General features: G+C 37.5%; 1 protein-coding gene across 1 annotated transcript in view; it reads right to left on the bottom strand.

Annotated features, from left to right (window-relative positions):
• Nucleotides 1–1248: 1248 nt before the first annotated feature.
• GRIN2B (glutamate ionotropic receptor NMDA type subunit 2B) overlaps nucleotides 1249–22383 on the bottom strand; it is a 469961-nt gene continuing 448826 nt past the window's right edge. The window contains exons 9-12 of the mRNA XM_044678009.1: nucleotides 11430–11590; nucleotides 10376–10563; nucleotides 7640–7878; nucleotides 1249–3126 (exon numbers count right to left, since the gene is read on the bottom strand). Of these exons, the coding sequence (XP_044533944.1) occupies nucleotides 1249–3126; nucleotides 7640–7878; nucleotides 10376–10563; nucleotides 11430–11590 (2466 nt within the window). The remainder of the gene's footprint in view (nucleotides 3127–7639; nucleotides 7879–10375; nucleotides 10564–11429; nucleotides 11591–22383) is intronic.

The raw sequence follows: 22383 nt of genomic DNA, 5'->3' as shown, positions 1-22383 counted from the left end.
CAAGGAAAGGTTCTATCAAAACATTTCTTTCTCAAGCACTGGTGGCAAAAGAAGTTGCCTGTAGAAGATGGACCATGGCTACTCTCCACCATCCTTAATTTGCCTGGGAAGGTGTTTTTTATTTTTGGCTTGATGTTGTTTTGCTTTGTTTTGTTTTGCCAGTGATGGTCACCTATTACATCTATTACAGAGGAATCTTCTCTCATCCTTGCTTTTGTTGGCTGATTCACCATTCTTTTGCCTAGACTACAGAATATTTCTGATTTGGAATTAACTTCTGAAAGCTTTTTTTAAGTCCATTCACAAACACACTTTCCTCCAACCTATTCTGGATGATGGTAAAATTTTTAAATAACATATAATCATGTCCACACAGAAGCCAAGTATATCAATTGGCTATGTTTGGTGATGTGGAAACAAACAACAGAATGAGTCAAGAATACTCCCTATGTGTTTATGCACACAGTAACAGAAAATATAATATCTGAATCCCTCTTACCCCCCAAATTGCCCAGGGCACTACTATAGATCCCTCCTTAATTTTGTAGGGTTATTCCCAGGTTCTTGTCAATAACTTTCCCTGCATCACTCCACTAACTAATTATATGAATCTTTAATGTAAGCTTCTTAGTTTATATACATAACAAATATAGTCAGTCTCCTTTCTTCTGCTATAAAGCATATGCCCTAATAAACCTACATAGTCTAGGCAAAAAGAACTTGGTGAGAGCCACTTCATAATTTACAAATAGTTCACTCATCATCCCTTCTACTTTTTCACTTGATGTCAAAATCTTTTTGGGGAAGAGTTCTCTTCTTTGGCCCATGACCTCTCCTTGTTTGACTCAAATGTAGATGCAAGGAGAACTATTCAGTCCATGCTGAAAGAGACCAGAGAAGGGCCATTGCTTTTTTTCCCCCTCTATATGTCGATATCTCTTTTTCCCACTATTGAACACCAGACTTGAAAACCATATTTCAATACACTGCTAACAGGAGAAATGCCCGATGGATGAAGGAAGGAGGAAGGAGTTGGGAAAGGAAGGATGCAAAAGAGATGTCACCAAGTGCTGTCTTCAATGAAAATCAGGACTCCAGGATCCCACAAAGAAAGAAAGAACCAAGAGAGGAACAAATGGGAACCAAGTTCAATCCCCATCATCCTCTATGACATACTACCGAATGACCCTCGTACCCTCCCACCAACCCCACAGTTCCCTTCCCCACTCTTCCCACCCCCTGCCCCACTCAGACATCAGATTCAATACTAGAAAGTTTCTCATAAACATGCCCATTGCTGGAGCCATTGAAAGCCCTGGGGTTTTTGTTGTTAGGCACACAGGGGTTGGACTGGTTTCCTATACAGATGTCCTTCTGGAAACGGCCTGGCACAGCCGCATGAAGGGCTGAGACCACTGGCTTGTTGGTGACGATGGCCCGGAAGTCGGGCCTGGCTTTCGTTCCCCCCGCCACCGTGGGCTGCCTGAAGAAGTAGGATTTGCTGCCATGGAGCAAGCACTGGTCATCCCCAAAAGTGGGGATGAAAGGGTTTTGTGTGACCCGATCAGGGTAGAGCGACTTGCTGAGCATGTAGCCACCGCCGCCAGGGTTGTTGTGGTGGTGGTGTCCGACAGTGGGCACTGAGGGCTTGTTGTTGGCAAAGGTGGTCTCCCCAGCTGGCATCTCAAACATGTGGGCATAGGGGCTCCCTTCCAAGAAACGGCCCTTGTCCTTCAGGCTCACGCTTCGGGGGGCCAGGGCGGCTTCTTCTTTCTGCAAGTCCACGAAGGTGTCATAGGAGTGCTGCCGGCGAAGCTTGTTCCGGTTCTTCTTCTGTGCCTTGGAATTCGACGGGCTCTGAGGGTACTTGGTCGTGGAGGCATTCGATGTCACCGGCACCGGGGCGGCGGGCTGGTCGAGCTCCTGAAGGGAGTTATCCTCGCTGATGTCGTAGAGGTTGCCTGCTTTCTTGCAAGCCTCACACCGGATGCAGGCTTGCCGACTGGAGTTCTGCCCCACCACCGGCGTGGTGTAGTTGTGTAGCTTCGAGGGGCAGCTGCGGCAGAAATTCCCCCCCGGCCTCTCTTCCCAGTCGAGGTTGGTCAGGTTCTTCTCCCACGGGGCCGGCACGCCGCTGACCACGCCGTGCTTGCGCTCGTTGGCTCCGAAGTCGCTGGCGCCGTGCTTGTGGTGAGATCTGTTGGCACAAGGAGCGCTCCCGCTGCCCGAATCCCGCTTGAAGTCATCTCCCCGTTCCTTATAGATATCGGTGAGATCCACGTGCTCCCAGTGAGGAGAGTTCTCTTTCGTTCTGAACTGGTCCAGATAGAAGTCCCGAAGGCCCTCTTTGTCCCTGAAGTAGCGCTTGTGGTCAGGGGAGCGGGGCGGACGCCGGCGGTAGGCCAGCTCGATCTCGTCGAACTCTCGCCGCGACTTGGCCGAGGCCGGCCGCTTCTTCAAGCTGTCCTTGTACTGTTGCTTCCTCCTCTTGGCCGCGTTGCCTTCGATGTTTCCGTAGGTGACCGTGTGAGTAGAAATATCGGAGACGTCCGAGCGGATCAGGTCGTCGTGGCCACCGAAACGGTCACTCTTGAAAGAGAACTTGCCGTACAGATCGCTCAGCTGGTTGTGTTTGGTGGAGGGCAGCCCGATGTCCAGCGGCTTCTTGCTGATGGACCTGGGCTGGGTGGTGAAGGGCGGGTTGTCGCAGTCGTAGAGCCCGTCGATGGAGCTCGCGCTGCCGATGCTGTGGGGCCGGTGGTGGTGGTGGTAGTGGTCTTGGTACATGTTGCTGTCCTTCAGCTGCAGGTTGCCAAAAGTCCGTTCCACCTCGCTGATGTAGTCGCTGAAGAGGTTCTCTTCGCAGGGGGGGTTGTTGTAGGATTTACAGTCAGAATGCGTGAAGCTGCGGCGGTGCTCGGAGATGTCGTAGACGGATGACTCACGGCGGATGAAGTCAAGGGCGCTCTGGGGGGATCCATTAACGCCAGACAGGTTGGCCATATTTTTGGCAGTACGAAGTAGGCGCAGGATATTAGAATGTGTATTGTTCATAGTGGCTGTGGGGGAATTCATCACTGACTGGCGCTCCTCAATAGCCACTCCGTGGATACAGCTGTAAATACCCTGAAGTGGGCAGAAAAAAAAGAAAGGACAGATTAGGGTTCTTGTGATGTTTTTGGTTTTTTTTTGATGTTGTTTTTAAGAACAAAAAAAAGAGGGAAATAAATGAATCTATCTTACTTGAATGGTCAAGAGAACTTAATCTACAAAACAAAGTAATAGTAAATAAATTTAATAGTAAATCTCTTGATTCATACTTTGAATTTGGCAAATATACCATGAAATCTCATAAATGGAGAACAACACTAATAATGAATGCTAACATAACAACCTAAAGCTCTTCGGGTACATTAAAAAAAATTATCCTCACAGCAAATTTGTGAGGTTTGTGGGAATTTGGTTTAGATGTAATTGGGAAAGGGTCCACATAGCATGATTAAATGATTAAGACTCAAAAGCAAGTGATTCTGCCATGGGTGACATCATTGATTCGGATGGATTTACCTCCGATTTCTTCATTTTCTTTAAGAAGATGACCCTGATATCAATCTACATTAATAATAAGCTATCTTAATGAACAATATTACTCTGTGTAGTAACTCAGCTCTGTTTGAGAAAGGAATGGAGCTAAGCCCGGTTAGCATAAAAATCCAGGGTTTTCCAGCTTTGATAGATTTCTAAAGTGTTTTTTAGAATTTCAACCACCAGCCAGTAGCTGAGCTTAAGTCACATATAAAACATAATTCTTGCAAAGAATAGGGAGCTCAGAGGTTGAAGGAGGACTTTTTTCTGCTGTGTCATTTGTATATGTGGAATGAATTGGGGTAAAATATCATGTGTGATAAAATATTTATTTTGTTGCATTCTCTCATTTGCTCTCTTATACCAAGTTCCTTACAATGATTATGTGAAGGGCCTTTAATTTCCTCAGCAGGATTCCTTTTACTAATGTATAATAACAACCTATCTATATTTTAGTAGGTAAGTCATCCAGAGTTGCCTCAGGCATATGGAAGTTCAGTAATTTGCAGAGGATTAAAAGCTAGAAAGTATCAAAGGAAGGATTTGAACCCAGATCTTCCAGATCTGGAGCAGCTAGGTAGCCCAATAAAGAGCACTTGGCTTGGACTCAGGAAGACTCACCATCATGAGTTCAAATCTGGCCTTAGATACTTACTAGACACTTTCTTAGCCTCTTATTTAGGGCAAGTCATTTAACCCTGCTTGCCTTAGTTTCCTTTTCTGTAAAATAATTTGCATAAGGAAATAGCAAACCACTCCAGTATCTTACCCAAGAAAACCCCAAATGGAATCAGAAAGAGTCAGACACAATTGAAAAATGACTAAACAATAACAATTAACTTCCAGTTCTAGAATTATTATATCAGAGCTTTTTTATCATGATTTTCATACAAGGAAACTGAGGCATTTCCCTTTGCTAAAATACAGCAGCAAAGCAATAGGGTTTTGCTCTTGATAGATGCAAATAATAAAAACTAGAATGTGGAGAACACTAATCTTACCTCCTTGTCTTACTTTTTGTTAGGGCTTAGATTCATCTTAAAATGTCCAAGAAAATGTGGGGAATATCTAAACATATTGAAATCTTAAACTAAGTAATTTTTGGATCCGAGGCTAATGAATCTAGTTTCTCTCAAACCATCTATCTATAGTCAAAATGTACATGATATTTTTATTAATTGGTCCTTATTGATTCTATGCCCATCACAACACATCAAGTACTATAGGGAAACACAGAGTATATTAAGTCCTGGCTCCAAGGAGCTTTACTGTTCAGTGGTGACAGAATATATTCAACGACAAAATCAAAATAATGTATATTTGATATTTACATGCATCTTTATTGCTGCTCTGATGGGGCAAACATTCCAAGGAAGTTGGATATTAGTTAGCCTAAGAAAAGATTTACGGAGAAGAATTATCTCTTCTTGTTTATGGAGTGGTGTGGTGGCCAGAAGGAAGTAGATTTAGCATATCAGGGAGACTAGGCATGTTGGGGAGGTTGAATAAATAGAGGCTGACAACTTGTGGAACTCTGTCTCACTTAAATCCAATTGATATGTATGTGGAGAAATCACCTAGTGATGTCATTGGTCCCCTTTGAAACAAAGCATTAACAACATCAGAGCTTCCAGTAGTATTTGAGGAATGATATGGTGAAGACATAAATTCAAATCCTACCTCGGACGTTTACTAGCTATGTGACCCTAGGCAAGACCCTTAGCTGCTCCCTGCCTCAGTTTCCTCATCTGAAAATGGAGATAATAATGGTACCTTATCTTTCTTATGATGGCCATGAGTTCAAAATTAGATAATATTTGTAAAGTACTTTGCAGCCTTAAAGCACTATATAAAAGCAAGTTAGCTAGCTAGTAATATACTTTATTGATTAGATTGATTATTGATTAGATCTTTACTTATTGATTAGATCTTTACATAATAATAAAAGAGTTTGTGGTGAAGAAGAGTAGAGATGGAGAAACAATGTAGAAATATAGCCTGTGGCACTGAGTCCTGGGTACCAGCCTCCCTTTGTATTATCATAGTTGATCTGATTTGATCAGTTTACAGTGTGCATAAGAGTGGTAGAACACAACAATGATGAGAGCTGTGATCAGCCTTGGCTTAGCACCACAGATCTAAATGACATTAGTTAAGGCTACTATTTATTTCTGAACTCTTCAGAAGGGCACCCTGCAGTGGACACACACTAGGCATAAATAACAAAGAGGATATGGGTGAAGGTACTGAATTTGGATAGGAAAGAAATGAGGTGGGCTTCATTAGAGAGAAGGGCATCATATGAGCAGTAAGATATGTATTTCTTTCCTAGTTTTTCTGACTATTTTTTTTTATTGATTATGATAGGGAGAAATTACCAAAACATATTCTACCATTGATTCTTTTTAAGGAGTAAGAATGATATTTTCATTTGCATTGATTTGCTTGCTAGGTGTTACCATCTTCTGGGTGACCTTAGTGAAACAGAGAGGCATAGCTACAACAACGGAAATCTCCAAAGGAACCAGGAAACAAAATCTACTATGAGTTATATCTTCAAATTTTACGTAATAAAACCAATACACTACTGGCTATAGAAAAAAATTCTCTCTCTCTCTCTCTTTTTTTTTTCTTCCTGTTTTGAATCACTAAGGGGCCAAAGGAAAGTGACTTGTTGAAACTACTTGAGAAATCATCCTTATGTTTATGAAATCTCCACCTTAGTAACCTGAAATTTGGATATTAGGAATAAAGGGGTTTTTAATTGTTCTAGTTTGGGTTTGTGTCTATTGGCTATATTTGTAACTCTGGAATCATTATCATAGACACATCCATCATTTTTCTAAGGCTACTGTGGGCATTCAGTGAATACTCTTGCAAGTGTTCCTCATACTTGAACTAAGAAAAAGAACAACCCAAATTAAAGAACAGGAAAGGTCAATACTCCCACCCCATTAATTCTACTTTTGAATTAAAAAGCTGACATTACAGAATCTTTAAAATGCAATGAGTTTATGTCCTAGGGCTGCATTCTTTTGTTCTTCTCACCTATGATCAATGTTTAAAACATAGAGTGGAACTTGGCTGTATAAGTAATATTTAGAGGCAAAAATTCATGCCATCATCATTGTTTTATCATGACAGAGTGAGAAAAAAAGATCATTGTGAGCATGATTTGGCAGAAACTTCACAAATTTGTGAACTGGCAACAGTATCTGGCATTAATTTAAATTTTTATTTAATTTAAATATAAATTTATAATAAAAATACTTTAAGATCTGAAAGTACTTTACCTACATCATCTCTTTTGATCAACACAACAACTCTGAGATGGATACTATTAGGAATATAATGGCAAATGTTTTATAACCGCCCTTCTGGAGGAAATGTGCAACATACTTTTAATCTGTAAGTTTAATCTGCATTATTAATATTTTTTCCACCATTATCTTAAATCTAGAAAATCAACAAAATTATACATTAAGCCTTTACAATATTTGTTGATTTCTAAAGTGTAAGTGCTTACACTGAAAATTTAACAATCATTTCAAGCCAGTGTGAGCTAGCTCCAGCAAACTCCTGAGTGCTATCATTATCTCTACTTTAGAGATGAGAAAACTGAGCTTGAGAGAAGTTAAATGCCCTGCCCAGAATCAGACAACTGATCAGTGTCAAAAATCAAGATTCAAACTGACTTTTTTTTTAAAATCTAGCTCCTGCACTCCATTCTTTATCATGGTATTTTACTGCATCAATTAATGATGATAAAAGTTTGGAAAAATGTCAAGCTATTTTCAATTTTTCATTCTCTCAGTTCTAATTGAAGCCATCTCAAAATATCACAAAGAAAAAAAAGAATTATGCCCATTTTCTAAGTTAATTCAAAATGAGGGTTTGAAAAATTCCAGAGGTCCTTGTATGGTGAATTTTCTTTTGCTTTAGTAGAGGCACTGACTGGTTGGAAGCCATGACTACCAATCATTCACCTTTTTTGTCCAATGATACACTTAAATTTTCCATGTAAAACTACAACTTTATGGAGAAAAACACTTACCCTGCTTATGGAGAAGACCATGCCAGGCTTGCCAGAACAGACTCCCATAAAGCAGTGGCGGAACTGCCAATAGAAAAGGTGTTCACAGATGAATGTGATGAGGCTGAGGGCCATGGCTGCCCCCAGCATGTAGAAGACACCTGCCATATTATCAATATCCAGCTGGCTGCTCATGACTTCATTCTTTTCATTGTGGCAAATGCCAGTAAGCCAAAGAGCTTCCAGTTCTTCCATCTCCCCTAGAAACAAGTAGGGGTAGGGAATGGGAGCAAAGGAAAGAAGTTGTGAGAAAAAAGAGAATTAGAGGGTGGTGAAGAAAGAATACTATGAAAATATATGAAATGAAATAAAAAAATGAAATCAAGAAAGAGGAAGAAAATGAATAGCAGGTTATTTTTCCATTATAATATATTCAACCATGTTTGCATGTCCTTATTAAGTAATTATTGATCACCCACTGTATACAAAGCAGTACATACAAAAGTGTCTAAATTACAGCCTCAGCTTTTCAGGAGCATAAAATTTAGGAGGGGAGATAAGATATTTACCAGAATAGCTATGATGCAAGGTGGCAAATTATAATAGGGAAGGAATGATCCCTCTCGGCTAGAGGCAACATTTGAACTACATCTTGAGGGATGGAGGCATTTATACATATGGTGATGGGGGTTAGTAGGGAGGATAATGGGAACAGAGGGAGCAGAAGGAGGAAATATGGAAAAGGGAAAAGCATGTTTAGGAAACAATGAGTTGGCTAGTTTGTCTGGAGTGGGTAGGTTTATACAGAAGTAAGGGAAGGCAATAGTGTAAAAGATGGTAAAGACTAGCTTTTATAGGGATTTTAATGCCATGTTACAGAGTTTGGACTGTTTTCTTTAGGCAATGAGGAGAAATTAAAGAAATAATATGATTAATGTTTTAGAATGATTAATCTGGTAGTGATGAATAAGATGGATTACCAGGGAAGGGATGAGAGCCCGAGATTATTTAAGTGGTCATTATCTCTTGTGTACCAGCATATGATCAGTAAACTCTACAAATGAGGGGTATGGCAGAGGTAATAGATAGAAAGAGACCAATATGAGAATAATTGTAGAGGTAAAATCAGTAGGATTTGATGATGAATTGGATGTGAGAGAAGAGAAAAGCTAGAGGGAAGAGTCAAATTGTAAGTATTTTATAATTGTAAGTTTTCCAGTCTGGATGAATAAGAGAATACCAATACCTATAGAGCAATTGATTTAAGGTAAATCAAAGAATCATGGAGTCTTAGAGTCATAAAGGACCTCAGAGACAATCTTGACCAACTTCAATGGATGGGGAGCTCATTACTTTACTTTTTTCCTTTTTAAAATGTTATTTTGATGCTTTAAAAACATAATTATCACTTCCTTGTACCTCACTCCTCCTTAGTGAACCCTCATTTATAACAAATAAATGGAGCCCACTTAGCCGTGCCTGAAAATAGAGCTCATTCATTTGTAAAGCAGCCTATTTTGCTGCTGAAAGTTAAAACTACATGGAAATTCTCCCCAATATTGTACTGAAATCTGTTTCTTTATTATTTCCACTCAATGTTTCAGTCTCTGCTCTTTGGAGATGATTAATTCAGGTACAAACTTGTAGAATTTAATATGTTGACAGGACATCTAAGTAGAGATGTGAGGTCACAGGCCAAAGAATGGAGTCAAACATACATTTCAGGGACATTCTAGTTGAGGCAATGGTTTTTCCTTTATCTAAAAGAGCTGATCAAATTGGATTCACCCCAATTGTCTTTCATGAGAGGAATAAAAAGGAAAAGAGAGGAACCCTCAAGAGGACTTTAGGCTTACTGCTTTTGTAGTAGACACATACACCTTAGGGATTAACCAGTATTGATAAATAAAATATGACCATCAACCTCAGCTCTAATCCACCACTACACTTCTTAGGTTAAACTTCTGTGTGTTCAATTTGTCTGACATTAGGAAATATAAAAAATACAGGAAAATTTTTTAAAAGGGGTGAGTCAGAATACATTCTAACTTTGACCTAAATATCCAAGTCCTAGATAATTTCATAAACCTTATTCCATTGCTTGTAATCTAGGTAAATGCTAGAGCTTTAGATTATCTAATTTGTTCTGAATTCCTGAATTTTCTGCTACTCATTACGCTACCACAAAATACACCTTATACAAAGAGATTCCTTGATTACTTTTAAGAGAAAACTTATTCTATGTTACAATTAGAAAGCATCAATACCAAAATAAATAAATAAATAAAGGGACACAACCTAGATTGATCTTTCTCTTCTTCCTCCACAAATGATCAAATCAATTTTTATTCATTTCTTAGTTCAAACTTTGGTTCTTCCAACTACTGATGTGAGTAGTGATACTTGAAGACTAGTGATGCAGTTGGATTTATAAAAGGTTGCTTTTTTGACTCTTTCCAGTACAAATAAACAAGATATGTTCTCCCAAAAAACAGAACAATCTCTTACTATACCAACTGCTTTGTTTTGACTTTATGAATTTCACTCTGTGTATACAATGCCATTCAAAAGCTGAATGTCACCCTGGTTAATTGCTATTATTATTTTTACTTTCAAAATTTAAGACACGGTCATAAACACTCTCCACTATGCTGAAATAGTAGGGATCAGAATAGAAAGTGGAGAAGACAGGAAAAGTTGAGATCTGGGTGGTCATTATGTATGTATCAATAGGTACTTTCCTATGTACTAACTTACCATCTCCAAAGAGCTGCAGGATGGCAAGATCCACCTGGCGTTTCCATCCAGAATCCTTTTGGATGGCAATGCCATAGCCAGTAGAAGCAAATACCTTTCCACTACCAATAGTCACCAGCTTGCAACCTTCATCTCTGCCTGCCATATAGTTCAGGACTGCGGCATCATAGATAAAGGCATCCAGTTTCCTGAGCAAGACAAAGAACAAAGGAAACCATAAAGAAAAATTTCAATACAGAGCTCCATCAGAATTTAAATAATTATGTCTATGACCTGAAGAGATAAGATTCTAAGCTATTTCTTATGGAACAAAGAAATTTTGCAAAAGTGAGAATTGTTTTTTTTTTCCAAATATAAATGGTAAAATGATGTGGACAGTTGTTTTTTTTTTTAAAAGAACACAAATTAGCAACCTCCATAGTAAAAAATTCTCAGCATCACAAATAATCAGTGAAATACAAATCGAAGTAATTCTGAGAATGTTACGTTCTTCAAATTAGCAAGGAGTGTTAAATATAGAAAAATGTCCATGTCCACCGTGCTATTAGAAAAACAGGCATACTAATTCACTGCCAGTGGAGCTGTGACTTAGTTCAACTATTAGAGGTTAGGTCCTAGAATCATCTTTGTTCCTTCTCAATGAACAAGTATTCATTTTACAATGAATGCTTGTACTAATTCTTCTCCCTCATTTCTGTGTATTTGTTTTTCTTTCCTTCTCCATGCCTCTAAAAATATAATTTTTTTAAAAAAAGGAAACATAGAAGAAAATACTAGGGTCCATATTTCCCATAGCTACTGTAGTTATTAAGATAAAAGCTCTCAGGAAGAGGAAAGAATCATATCTTATTTAATGTAAGTTTTTAGTACCCTATAGAGTATTTTGGTATATCAATTCAAGTCAATAACATTAGCTGTGCTTGTTACATGCAAATGAAGCTATACTGTACTAAGCATCAAGAAGAGATAAACAATTTAGATACTAGATCATTTCTTTTAGAAATTTTAGAAATAAGATTGTTATGAAATCTCTGAGCTTAGAAGGAGTTCTTACCCCGTCTTCAGAGAGAGCAATGCATCATCCACACCCTTCTGGTTGAATTTTCCCATGTAGGTATGCATTTCAAGATAATTATTGCGAATGTTCCTCTCTGTGCTACCATTAGGCACAGTCCCGAAGCGGAAGGGGGGTGAGAAGTCATTCGGTCTCTGGAACTGGAGAATGAACAAAGGAAAAAAGTCTGAGATGATGTGAAGAAAAATTATTGTCTATGGATTCATGGTGAACATGTGGCTGAAATTCACCAATCCACATTGTTTCTATTTAAAAATGACAATAGATTTCTGAAAGCAGAATTAATTAAGCAAACCACATTGATTAAAAGTCAAGAATGTGCCAAGAAATGTGGGAAGCATTGTGTTTTTAATATCTGACTTCAATGTTTTCTATGCCTACTGCCACAATACCTATATTCACAAGGCTGACAATAAGGATGCTATTTACTTAACTAAGGTTAAACCTACAGACTATCCAACATTCTTTCCCCAAATTGTTAAAAGTCTTATTCCCTAGGTTAGAAGAACTCTTTCTAACTTAAAAACCCTAATACATTTTGTTTGTTTTTTTACATATACTGAAAAGAGGACAGGGAACTAGAAAGTATTCACTTTCATTGCTTTCTTCAAAGGAAATAGCATGAGGTGGAGTGGAAAATCTTTTAGATGAAATGAAGACTATGTTTCACTATGAATCAGACCCATGTGTCAGAAAGTTATTAAAAAAAACAGCTAGTACAAAGTAATTTCATGCACAATGAAGAACTTACTCTGAAATTTTGATTGTTGAAAATCAGAGTCAAGAGAATAAGTCAGCAAGCATTTATTAAATATCTACTACTTGTGAAGTATAGTTCTAAGTACTAGAAGATTGCAGACAAAGAACTATGAACAAAGCATATAGGATCAACTGGAAGTAATCACGAGGGGAATCCTCTGCTCTTGAGGGGGTCAGGAAAAAAGTCTTTTTGAAAATGTGAGATTTTATTTGAGTTTTGAAGTGTCAAAGATGTCAGGAAGTAGAGACGAAACTGGAGAAAATTCCAGGAGTGAGTAACAGCCACTGAAAATGCTCAGAACCTTGAAATGGAGTATTTTATCTGAGAAATGACAAGGAGGCTAGTGTCACTGCACTAGAGATTGCATGGAGAGGAACAAGGTATGAGACCACAAAAAACTAACGATGGAAGATTTAAGGATTTTGATCAATCCAATGACCTCAATGTTGTACGATGACTTCATTTTATACAACCAATATATGTTCTAAGACCCTTCATGCAAGTTGAAAATCATACAGAATAGCAAACCTCACTATTTAATAAGTATTTCTTATATGAACATATCTAGGCACTTTAAAACTAGGGCTTTTCAGAGCTAATAGCATCACTACTCTTGTACTCTGGAGCCATTTCTAATAACTAAATAGCATTAATGAAACAAAGAAGAAAAGCATTGCTCTGATGGGGACATGATTTATTACAAGTGAGAACTGGACAAAAACTGATGAAGGAGCTAATGTTTGGTGCAAAACAATATAATAACTCACATTATTGCTTCTCAGAGCCAGAATGGGTGTGATTGCTTGAACTGCTGCAAGACTTTACACCATTTGGGAAAATGGCATGGATTTAGTGAATAATTAAAAGGTTTTATTTTATATATTTTTCTTAGTTTCTTTCTTTCTTTTTGAAACCTTTACCTTCCGTCTTAGAATCAATAGTGTGTATTAGATCCAAGGCAGAAGAGTGGTAAGAGCTAGGCAATAAGGGATAGGCAATAGGGTGACTTGCCCAGGGTCACACAGCTAGGAAATGTTTGAGGCCAAATTTGAACCCAGGACCTCCCATCTCTAGGCCTGGATCTCAATCCCCTGAGCCATTTAGCTGCCCTACTTTGTTTCTTTTTATTATTGCCAATTGCATATATCTAAATTCATGTGTTGAGTACAAGTAAAATGAGGTCCTTCTATAATTTCAGAGAACAGTTGACAAAGCATGATCTTTACTAGAGTGAGAAGAGAAGGTTTCACCTGGATTGTGTAATTTTTTTTGTATCAGTATGTCTCTGATTGTAACATAGATTAATGTGTCACTTAAAAGTAATTAAGGAATCCCTCTGTAGGAGTTATTTGCAGTGTTGGTATAACAATTAGTAGAAAATTTAAAAATGCAGGTTAAAATAAACCCCAATCTCAAGTGTTTAATCAGACTATGGAACAGACTGATGGGATTATTTAAGACTTTGTTTGCTATTTAGGCCAGAATGTTTGCTGGAGATACAAAAAAAAAAGGAAAAGAAAAAAAAGAAAAAAAACAGTTCCTGCTCTCAAAGAGCTCACAGTCTAATGGTGAGTCAACTTTCAAACTACCCTATTTATAAACAAAACAAATACAGGATAAATTGGGCACAATCTCAGAGCTCTGTCATTGAGGATGGGAAAGGCTTCTTGTAGATGGTATAATTTTAGTTGAGACTTGAAGGAGGCTTGTCAGGAAAAGTTGGAATGAGAGAAAGAATTCTTAACATTGGACAGCAAGCAGAAATGCAGAGTTGAGAAATAGAGCGTCTTATGTGAGGAACAGCAAAGAGGACAGTATCACTAGATCCTAGAAAAAGTAGAGGAGAATAAAGTGAAAGAAGAATGGAAAGTCAGATTTTGAAGTATTTTGAAGGCAAAAGGAAGATTTTGTATTTGATTCTGGAGGTCATAGGGAGGAGCCACTTGTGTTTATTGGCTAGGTAAGCGATGTGGTCAGACCTATACTGTAGGAAAAATCAATTTGGTAGTTCAGTAGAGGACAGAGTTGAGATAGAAAGACCAATCAGATGACTGTTACAATAGAGCAGGTATGATGTGATGAGGGTCTACACCAAGGTTATTAGTAGTGTCAGAGGAGAGAAAGGAGAATATATGAGGTGTTTTGTAGGTAGATTTGAAAGGATTTAGCAACTGATCACATAGGGGAAAAGGGGAAGAAGTAGAGGGTGATACCTAGGTTTCAGCTTGGATAACTAGGAGTATAGTGGCATCCTGGATAATAAGAGAGAAGTTAGATGGAGGAGAGTGTTTGGGTAGAAAAATAATGAGTTCAGTTTTTGACATTGAATTTAAGATGTCAGTTTGAGATGTCTAATAGGCAGTTGGAGAGTTGAGACTGGAGGTCAAGAGAGAGGTTTTAGTGGATAGTTAGATCTGAAGATCATCTGTATAGAGACAAAAATTGAATTCATGAGAGTTGATTAAATAATCCCATGGATTCAATCTACATATAAAGCATAAAAGGAATATGAATGAAGAAAAGGAGAGAATTTTGGACAAATCCTTTGAGGACACCCATGCTTAGACTGTGAACTCCTTGAGAAGACAGGCTATTCTGAGAAAGAATGATCAGATGGATAGGAGGACAATTGGGAGGTAGAAGTATCTTAAAAACCTAGAGAAAAGAGAATATCAAAGAGAAGAGGATGATCTAGAGAGTCAATACTTATTTTAAACTTGAACCTTCCTATTGCAGTGGTGACCCAAGCAATGAAAGATGTGTCTACTCTAGAACCAGCTAGCAGAACAATCTTCAAGTACTATTTAGAAAATAGCATGTGCCTGTGTCACAACTTATAGGGGCTACTGATCCTCCTTTGGTTAACAAAGGTTTCTCACCAATGGATTTTCACTCAGATTTTATTAACCTCTTTTCTGATTATTCTTCTACAGTGCCTCTATTTTGGTTTGCCATTTCTTTCACTTATAATTAGCTAATAAACTTCAATGCACAATTATTAAGAGTACATTAGATACAGAATATTGTATCAGATGCCAGGAGAGATAAAGAATTGAGTCCACTCAAAATGCAACACCTTTACTAAAATATACAGTCAAGTGAAACAAATTCCTCTATTGGCCATGTGGAAAAAAAATACACCTCATTTGGCACCCTGAATCTTTCCTTTCCCTTTTAGGAGGCACACAGCATTCTTGATCATCAGTTCTCTGGAATTATAGTTAATCATTGCATTGCTCAGGGTCCTTAATTCTTTCAAAGTTATTTGCATGCTTTTTCCTCATACCTTACTCCTCTTCTTGTAATCTGTATTATAGTGACACTGGCCTCCTCATTTTTCAAATGCAATACTCCATCTCAAGACTGAACATTTTCATTGGCTGTTACTCAGCTGTTACTGGAATTCTCTCCACGTTTATCTCTACCTCCTTATATCCTTGACTCTCTTCAAGTCTCATCTAAAATCTCATATAGTGCAAGAAGCCTTTTTATTGAACCCCTTGATAATAGAGCATTCTCCTTGTGATCACCTTCAATTTATACCATATGTCTTGTTTGTATGTAATTCTTTGCATGCTATCTTGCCCATTAGATTGTGAGCAATTTGAGATTTGGGGGCAGGGGGTCGGTTTGAGAGATCTTTCTCTGTGTCTTAGTATAGTATAGGTCCTTTACAAATGCTTAATAACTTGACCTGTCTTTATAGTGGCATTTTTATTGTATTAGTTGTTCTGATTCTGCTGACTTCACTCTGTATCATTTCATACAAATATTTGAAGGTTTCTCTAAAACCATCCCTTTTATCATTTCTTTCTATGCAGTAGTATTCTATTCCATTCTTATATTATAAAATTATTCCATTATATTTAACTATTCTTCAACTGATGGGCATCTCCTTAATTTCTAATTTTTTTGCCATTAAAAAAACTTGTTTCATATAATATATATGTATATGTACATGTATGTGTATATATACATATATTTTTTTTCTCTTTCTTTGATTTTTTTGAGGTATAAGGCTAGTTGTGGCACTGCTAGGCTAAAGACTATGCACAGTTCAGTGACTTTCTGGATATGGCTCCAAAATGCTTCTCGGGATGGCTAGATCAATTCACATCTCCACTAATTGTGTATTTTTTTCACAGATCCTCTAATATTTGTTATTCTTTTTGTGGTAATTTTTACCAATCTGATGGGTATGAAGTGGAACGGCAGAGTTATTTCAGTTTTCATTTACCTAATTATTATTTCTATTAAGCAACTTTTTCATATGCTTGTTGATAGCTTGGATTTTTTTTTAAACCCTTAACTTTTGTGCATTGGCTCCTTGGTGGAAGAGTGGTAAGGGTGGGCAATGGGGATCAAGTGACTTGCCCAGTGTCACACAGCCGGGAAGTGTCTGAGGCCGGATTTGAACCTAGGACCTCCCATCTCTAGGCCTGACTCTCAATCCACTGAGCTACCCAGCTGCCCCCTTGGATTTTTTTTTTTTTTGAAAACTTCTTATTCAGATCCTCTGTCCATTTGTCAACTGGCGAATGACTTTTATTTTTATAAATTCGAATCTGTTCCTTACATAATGTTAGAAATTAAATTTTTATCAGAAATGTTATTGTAAAGAAGTTTTTTTGGTAATCTGTTTTCTAGTTTTAATTTTATTGGTTTTGTTTTTGCAGAACTTTTTTTTTCATTTTATATAATCAAAATTTTCCATTTTCATCTGTTATTCTCTCTCTTTCTCTCTCAACTCTTTTCCTCCAATTTCTCTCTTGTTTAGTCATGGACACTTCTCCTATCCATTGGTATGAAAGGAAATTTTCTTTCAACAAGATCTAATTTAGTTGGATCACATATTCCATGCAGTAGAGTAATATGAAATGATTCTGATAAAGTAGTGTGATGCCATCTTGGAAAGGCTTGAATGCTAGACAGTAATTAGAACTCTTCTTTCTGGTAGCAGAAAATTGGCAAGAGGAATAGCATGACCATTTACATGCATAAGGAGAATACTTCTGGCTGGGACTAAGCATAATGTTTGTACTGTATATATTAGTATTTGCTAAATTAGTCTGTAAATGTGCTTTTCAGTTATTTAATCTGTGTGCTTATTCTGATTCCTTACCCTAGATTATGAACACCTTGAAGGCAGGGACTGCATCCAGTGCTGTTACCAGTATATCATTCTCATTGTACATATTCATTCACCCTTTCTCCATTAACAAAAATATCAACCAGCATAAATGTGTGACAGGAAAGGACTTCAGAAGCCATCTTGCCCACCTCCTTTATTTTACAAAGAAGAAAACTTAGAAATTAACATGATTCAGTCAAGTGATAGGTTGTAAACATCAGAGGCAAAATTTAAACTGGGATCTTTGACATCAGAGTCTGTGTTCTATCCATTGTACCACACTATCTCATACCACTGCCACATCTATGCCCTGATCACACTAGATAATAAGAGCATTTAATACTACTTAGCGATTTTTCTTTAAAAAATTATTATTCATTTCAAAATGTTCTAAATTAGAGTTCTTCAAGGGCATAAAGGTATTCTGCAAATGAGGACTTTCCTCTGATGCAGAATAATATTTGAATTCAGAATAATATTAAATTAATTGAAAATTTTGTTTCTGTTAGACTTGTGCCTAAAAGGCAGAGAAAAGTACTAATATCTTTTTTCTTTCACACTAAAATAGTGATCTAGGCCTAGATCTAGAATAGAAAGTATAAATATAAATTTCTGACCTAAAAGCCTTTAAACATAACCATCAAGATTTTCTTAATACTGAGAGATCTTTTCCCTATTTTGTGTCTCAAAGGGGCAGTTCATTCTGGTCAATCCAAAATCAAAAGCGCACATGCCTTCTTCTTTGAGACTCCTAGTGCAACACTGTAAATCACTAAGATTTAAATATGCCACAAATGAATAACTAGTATCAGAACTTTTACTATGTTCAATTGTCTTGAACTCAGGACCAACTTTAAGAGTCACCTGCCACTGCTAACCATGTGCTTCTGAAGGTCTGTGGGAAAGAATAAAAAAAAAATCTTTTGAATCCCTTGCTTATTAATGATAAATGCCCTTGTTAATAAAACTTACCCACAGGCTGTGAAGTATCAAATGTCACTTATTTAACCCCAAATTGTGATCAGTGCCCTCTGGGGCTTTGAGAATGAAATAAGCACAGCCAAGGACTAGGCTGCCTAAAAATCTTCCAACTAAGGAAGATCTTGAGAAATAATTTAAAATATTACAAAACAAAACCAAGTGAGGAGGAGAAGAATTAGAGTTGAGAACTCACTCTGCTTTTAAAATGGATAACATTACCAAGGAGCCCTAACTGACTGTCTTTTATCTATTACAGGAGAAAAATTAAAATGACTTTCTCTTTTGCCTGGAACATTTGTTTTTCTCTGTGACAGAGCCAGGGAAATGGCTGTGGACATAACTGCTCCATGGAAGGTGAGAAACAGTCAGGAAAAAAAAAATGATAGCCAGACGAAGGCACTAGAATTCAAAATAAAAATTCATTTTGAGACATATAAACTGAAACTGAAGGGGTTTAAAGGATTGGTTCAAAGTCACGGCTAGCTATCTAGCCTGTGATGGGACCAGATTTCAATTCTTTTAATTCTCAGTTCAATATTTGTGCTTCACTTTCCTCTTTGAAATACATGTTATACAGATGCTCTTTTCTCCTTAGCTGAGCAAGTGAAGTAGTATGGTAAATCAGGGCAGGATAATATGTGTAAGCACATAGGTCTAGTACCTTTTACAAAGGAGTGTTCTCTACCATGTCCCTCCCCTTTGAATTCAACACAAATCTTAAAGCAATTACCATAAGCACATACTTTTGCAAGGGTCAGACATTCACAGAATGTTAAGAGAACCATAATCTCACTTCATCCTCCTTGCAGACTGTAGGGAATAGGAATTCAAGCCTCCAATCTATTCCTATCACCCAAGAAAGCACTGTGTTGCCCTAAAGGTGAATGGGTACTTCCAATCATCCAAAGGGAAAGAAGCCCATACATCTGGATCAAGGATTCCATACACGCAGAAATACTTGTCTGTAACAGAAAAGGGTGTCAACTAGTATGTCTCTTTTTGCTTACTGTTTCTTTGCCTATATCCAGAATTTCTTCCTTCTTTTTTTCTCCCTCACTCTTTCCTCTCTTTTTTCCTTTCCTTCCTATGTGTCTCTCTGACTGTCTGACTTCCTGCCTACCCATATTCCATTCATATTTATTAGAGTACTTTCTATCATATGCTAAGTACTATTATTCTAGGTATTGTGAACAATCTGAAAAAGCATTATATATGGTAAATTCCTGACCTAAGTGGAGTGGGGCAGTAAGGAGGAAGGTCCAAATTCTGTTTTACATGCAAGTCATGGACTTTGTGAGGCCCTTAGCAGGCCAGAAGGCAAGACTGGATCTTTACAGAGTCAGTTATTTGGGAATGCAGTTCAAAACCAAAAATCAGCTCTAACTAAGGCTTAAAAGACTAGTAAGAGACTAACTAGTGTGAATATGATAGTCAACAGATACCATGAAAAAAATCTGAAAAGGACATTGAAGAAAATTCTGAAGAGCATGGTTTGGGGTCCTAGCTTTATTGGTTGAAGGAAATGAATGGACTTGCTGAGACTCAAAAGAAAAAAACTCAGGGTGAGCATGAGAGTTGTCTTTAAGTACTTCATGGATTATCATGTAGAGGAAGGATGTTGTTCTGTTGGGTGCCAAAGAACAGAACAAGAAGTTAAAGTTCTTGCAAGGAAGTCAAATGAGGTTTGATAAAAAGAAAAACTTGCTAGCAATTAAAGATGTCTGAAAATTGAATGGGTTGCATCATGATATGTATGGTAGATTCTTCTTCCTTTAAGACTTTCATAGAGAGATTAAATGATCACTTGTTGGATATGCCATAGAAGAAATTCTTTTCATATATATTTTGGACTAAATGGCCACTAAGGTCCCTTCCACCACTCAAATTCTGTATTTCTGTCATAATCTTGTAAACATGTGCCAAATGGTTACAATGCATAGTGCTATATGGATGGGATAGGTAGTAAGTTCTGTAAGAGTTCAAGGTAGGAGGTAGAGAGCAATCACTTTTAATTTAGTTATTCATAGAAAGTTAGATTGAGTTTTCATAATCAGGACTGGGAATGAAGGAGGAAAAAGTGGCCTGAGAGATCTATAAAGGTATTGTTGATAACTGTCATATTGGTGAGAATGTCTTATCTTTTAAAGTCTTCCTTTCACCCAGGAGTTCAATATTATCTATAGGGAGACAAAAGAAGATATGACTTCTGTAATGTTAAAAAAAATCTGGAGATCATAGCAAAATGTAAACATGTGTATTCCAAAGTCTTTGTTCTGATCACTAGACCATACTACCTCATCCTCATGACATCATACAAACCTAATGAGACTAGTTAGAATTAGATGATAAATGCCAGACTGGAATGGCAAAATGGATTAATTAAAATGAGCCAAGAGAGGGCTACTTACAGAAGTGACTTCTTGAGCAGTAAAACTACTTAAAAGAACACATTCTTTTCGCTCAGCCCTAGTCAAATTAGAATACACAGATGAGAAACAACTATCATTATGACCTTGTGGAGACTGAGAATTGTACATCCTGTATGAAGAGAATCTTTATGAGATACAGAATCTAGAGGCTTTTGTCTTCAAAGCTTGACAATGCAATAATAAATATTCATTCCATTACTCCTGGTTTTACATTTGAATTACAATAAAAGAATCAATGCAGTAAGCCACTCAGCTCTCCTAGGGACCTACTAGCTAAGAAAAGGACTTTCATTGGCCTGTGCTACTAATTATAAGAAGCTGGTAAAACATTGGAGCCCTGTTGAGACCATGTTTCTGTTTAAATGATGCACCCCTTCATTATTATGAATACTTTGTATTTGTATATTATTTTTACAAATCACATTTACTTGCCCTCTCCTTTTATTAAATCACATTCATGGATATCATCCCATTCAGAGTCAGTTATGTAGCACAGTGGATAGAGAACTGGACCTAGAGTTAGGAAGCTGCTCTTCAGTCATGTCTGACTCTTCATGATCCCATTTGGGTTTGGTTTTTTTGGCAAAGATATTAGAGTGGTTTGCAACTTCCTTCTCCACTGCTGGCATCTGTACCTCTGGCCTAGAAAAGTTTTAAGAGAATAAAGGAATCCCTGGAACCTCTCTCTCCCAAGTTACCAGATATCTCTTATTTACCCAGTTAAATGAACTTTACTTGACTTTTATCCTTTCATACTCAGGACTTGGAATGAAGAAGGAAAGCGTGGCCTGAGAGATCTATAAAGGTATTGTTGATAATTGTCATATTGGTGAGAATGTCTTGATACTATCTCTTCTCTGAATTTTTATGCCACCACACTTTCTTTGGTTTCCTAAAACCTCTAACTGCTCCTTTTCAGCCTCCTTTGATGAATCATGCCCCAAAGTTCTCTTTTGGACCCTCTTCTCTATATACATTTTCTTATTGATTTCATCAGGGTTCAATGACAGCTCTGGAGGTGACTCCCAGATATGCTGATTTAACTCTAGTCTTTCTTGTGGGGCAGTTTTGAATCCTCAGCTGCCTATTTACCATTTTGAACTAGATATCCCATAGATCTTTCAAACTCTGTATGTCCAAACCAAAAGCAATTATCTTGCCCCAAATCATACACCTTTTCCTATCTTCCTGATATGTTTTGAGTACAATATGATATTTCCAGTCTTTCAGGGTCATAACCTCAGAGTTATCCTCCATCAATCCCTCTATCTCACATCACATATTCAGTCAATTGCCAGACTTTATCCTTTCTACCTCCATAACATCTTACACATCCAACCCTTTATCTCTACTCATATCACCACTTACATAGTTCAGGCCCACACCAACTCTTGCCTGAATGATTATAAAAACATCCTAATTGATTTCTTGGTCTCATGTTTTTCCTCTTTCTAATCCATTCTTCACAGAGGTGCTAAAGTGATATTCCTAAAGATTAGGTACAACCATATCACCTTTCTATTCAATAAATTCTGGTGGCTCTTTATTGTCTTTTTAAAAAACCCTTACATTTTTGTTTTAGTATCAGTTCTAAGGCAGAAGAGCAGCAAAAGTGAGACAATCAAGGGTAAG

This window comes from Gracilinanus agilis, chromosome 5 (assembly GCF_016433145.1).
Source record: "Gracilinanus agilis isolate LMUSP501 chromosome 5, AgileGrace, whole genome shotgun sequence".
In the NCBI taxonomy this organism is placed as follows: Eukaryota; Metazoa; Chordata; class Mammalia; order Didelphimorphia; family Didelphidae; genus Gracilinanus; species Gracilinanus agilis.
Note: the sequence above shows the minus strand (reverse complement) of the source record. Positions and strands in the feature narration are given on the sequence as shown.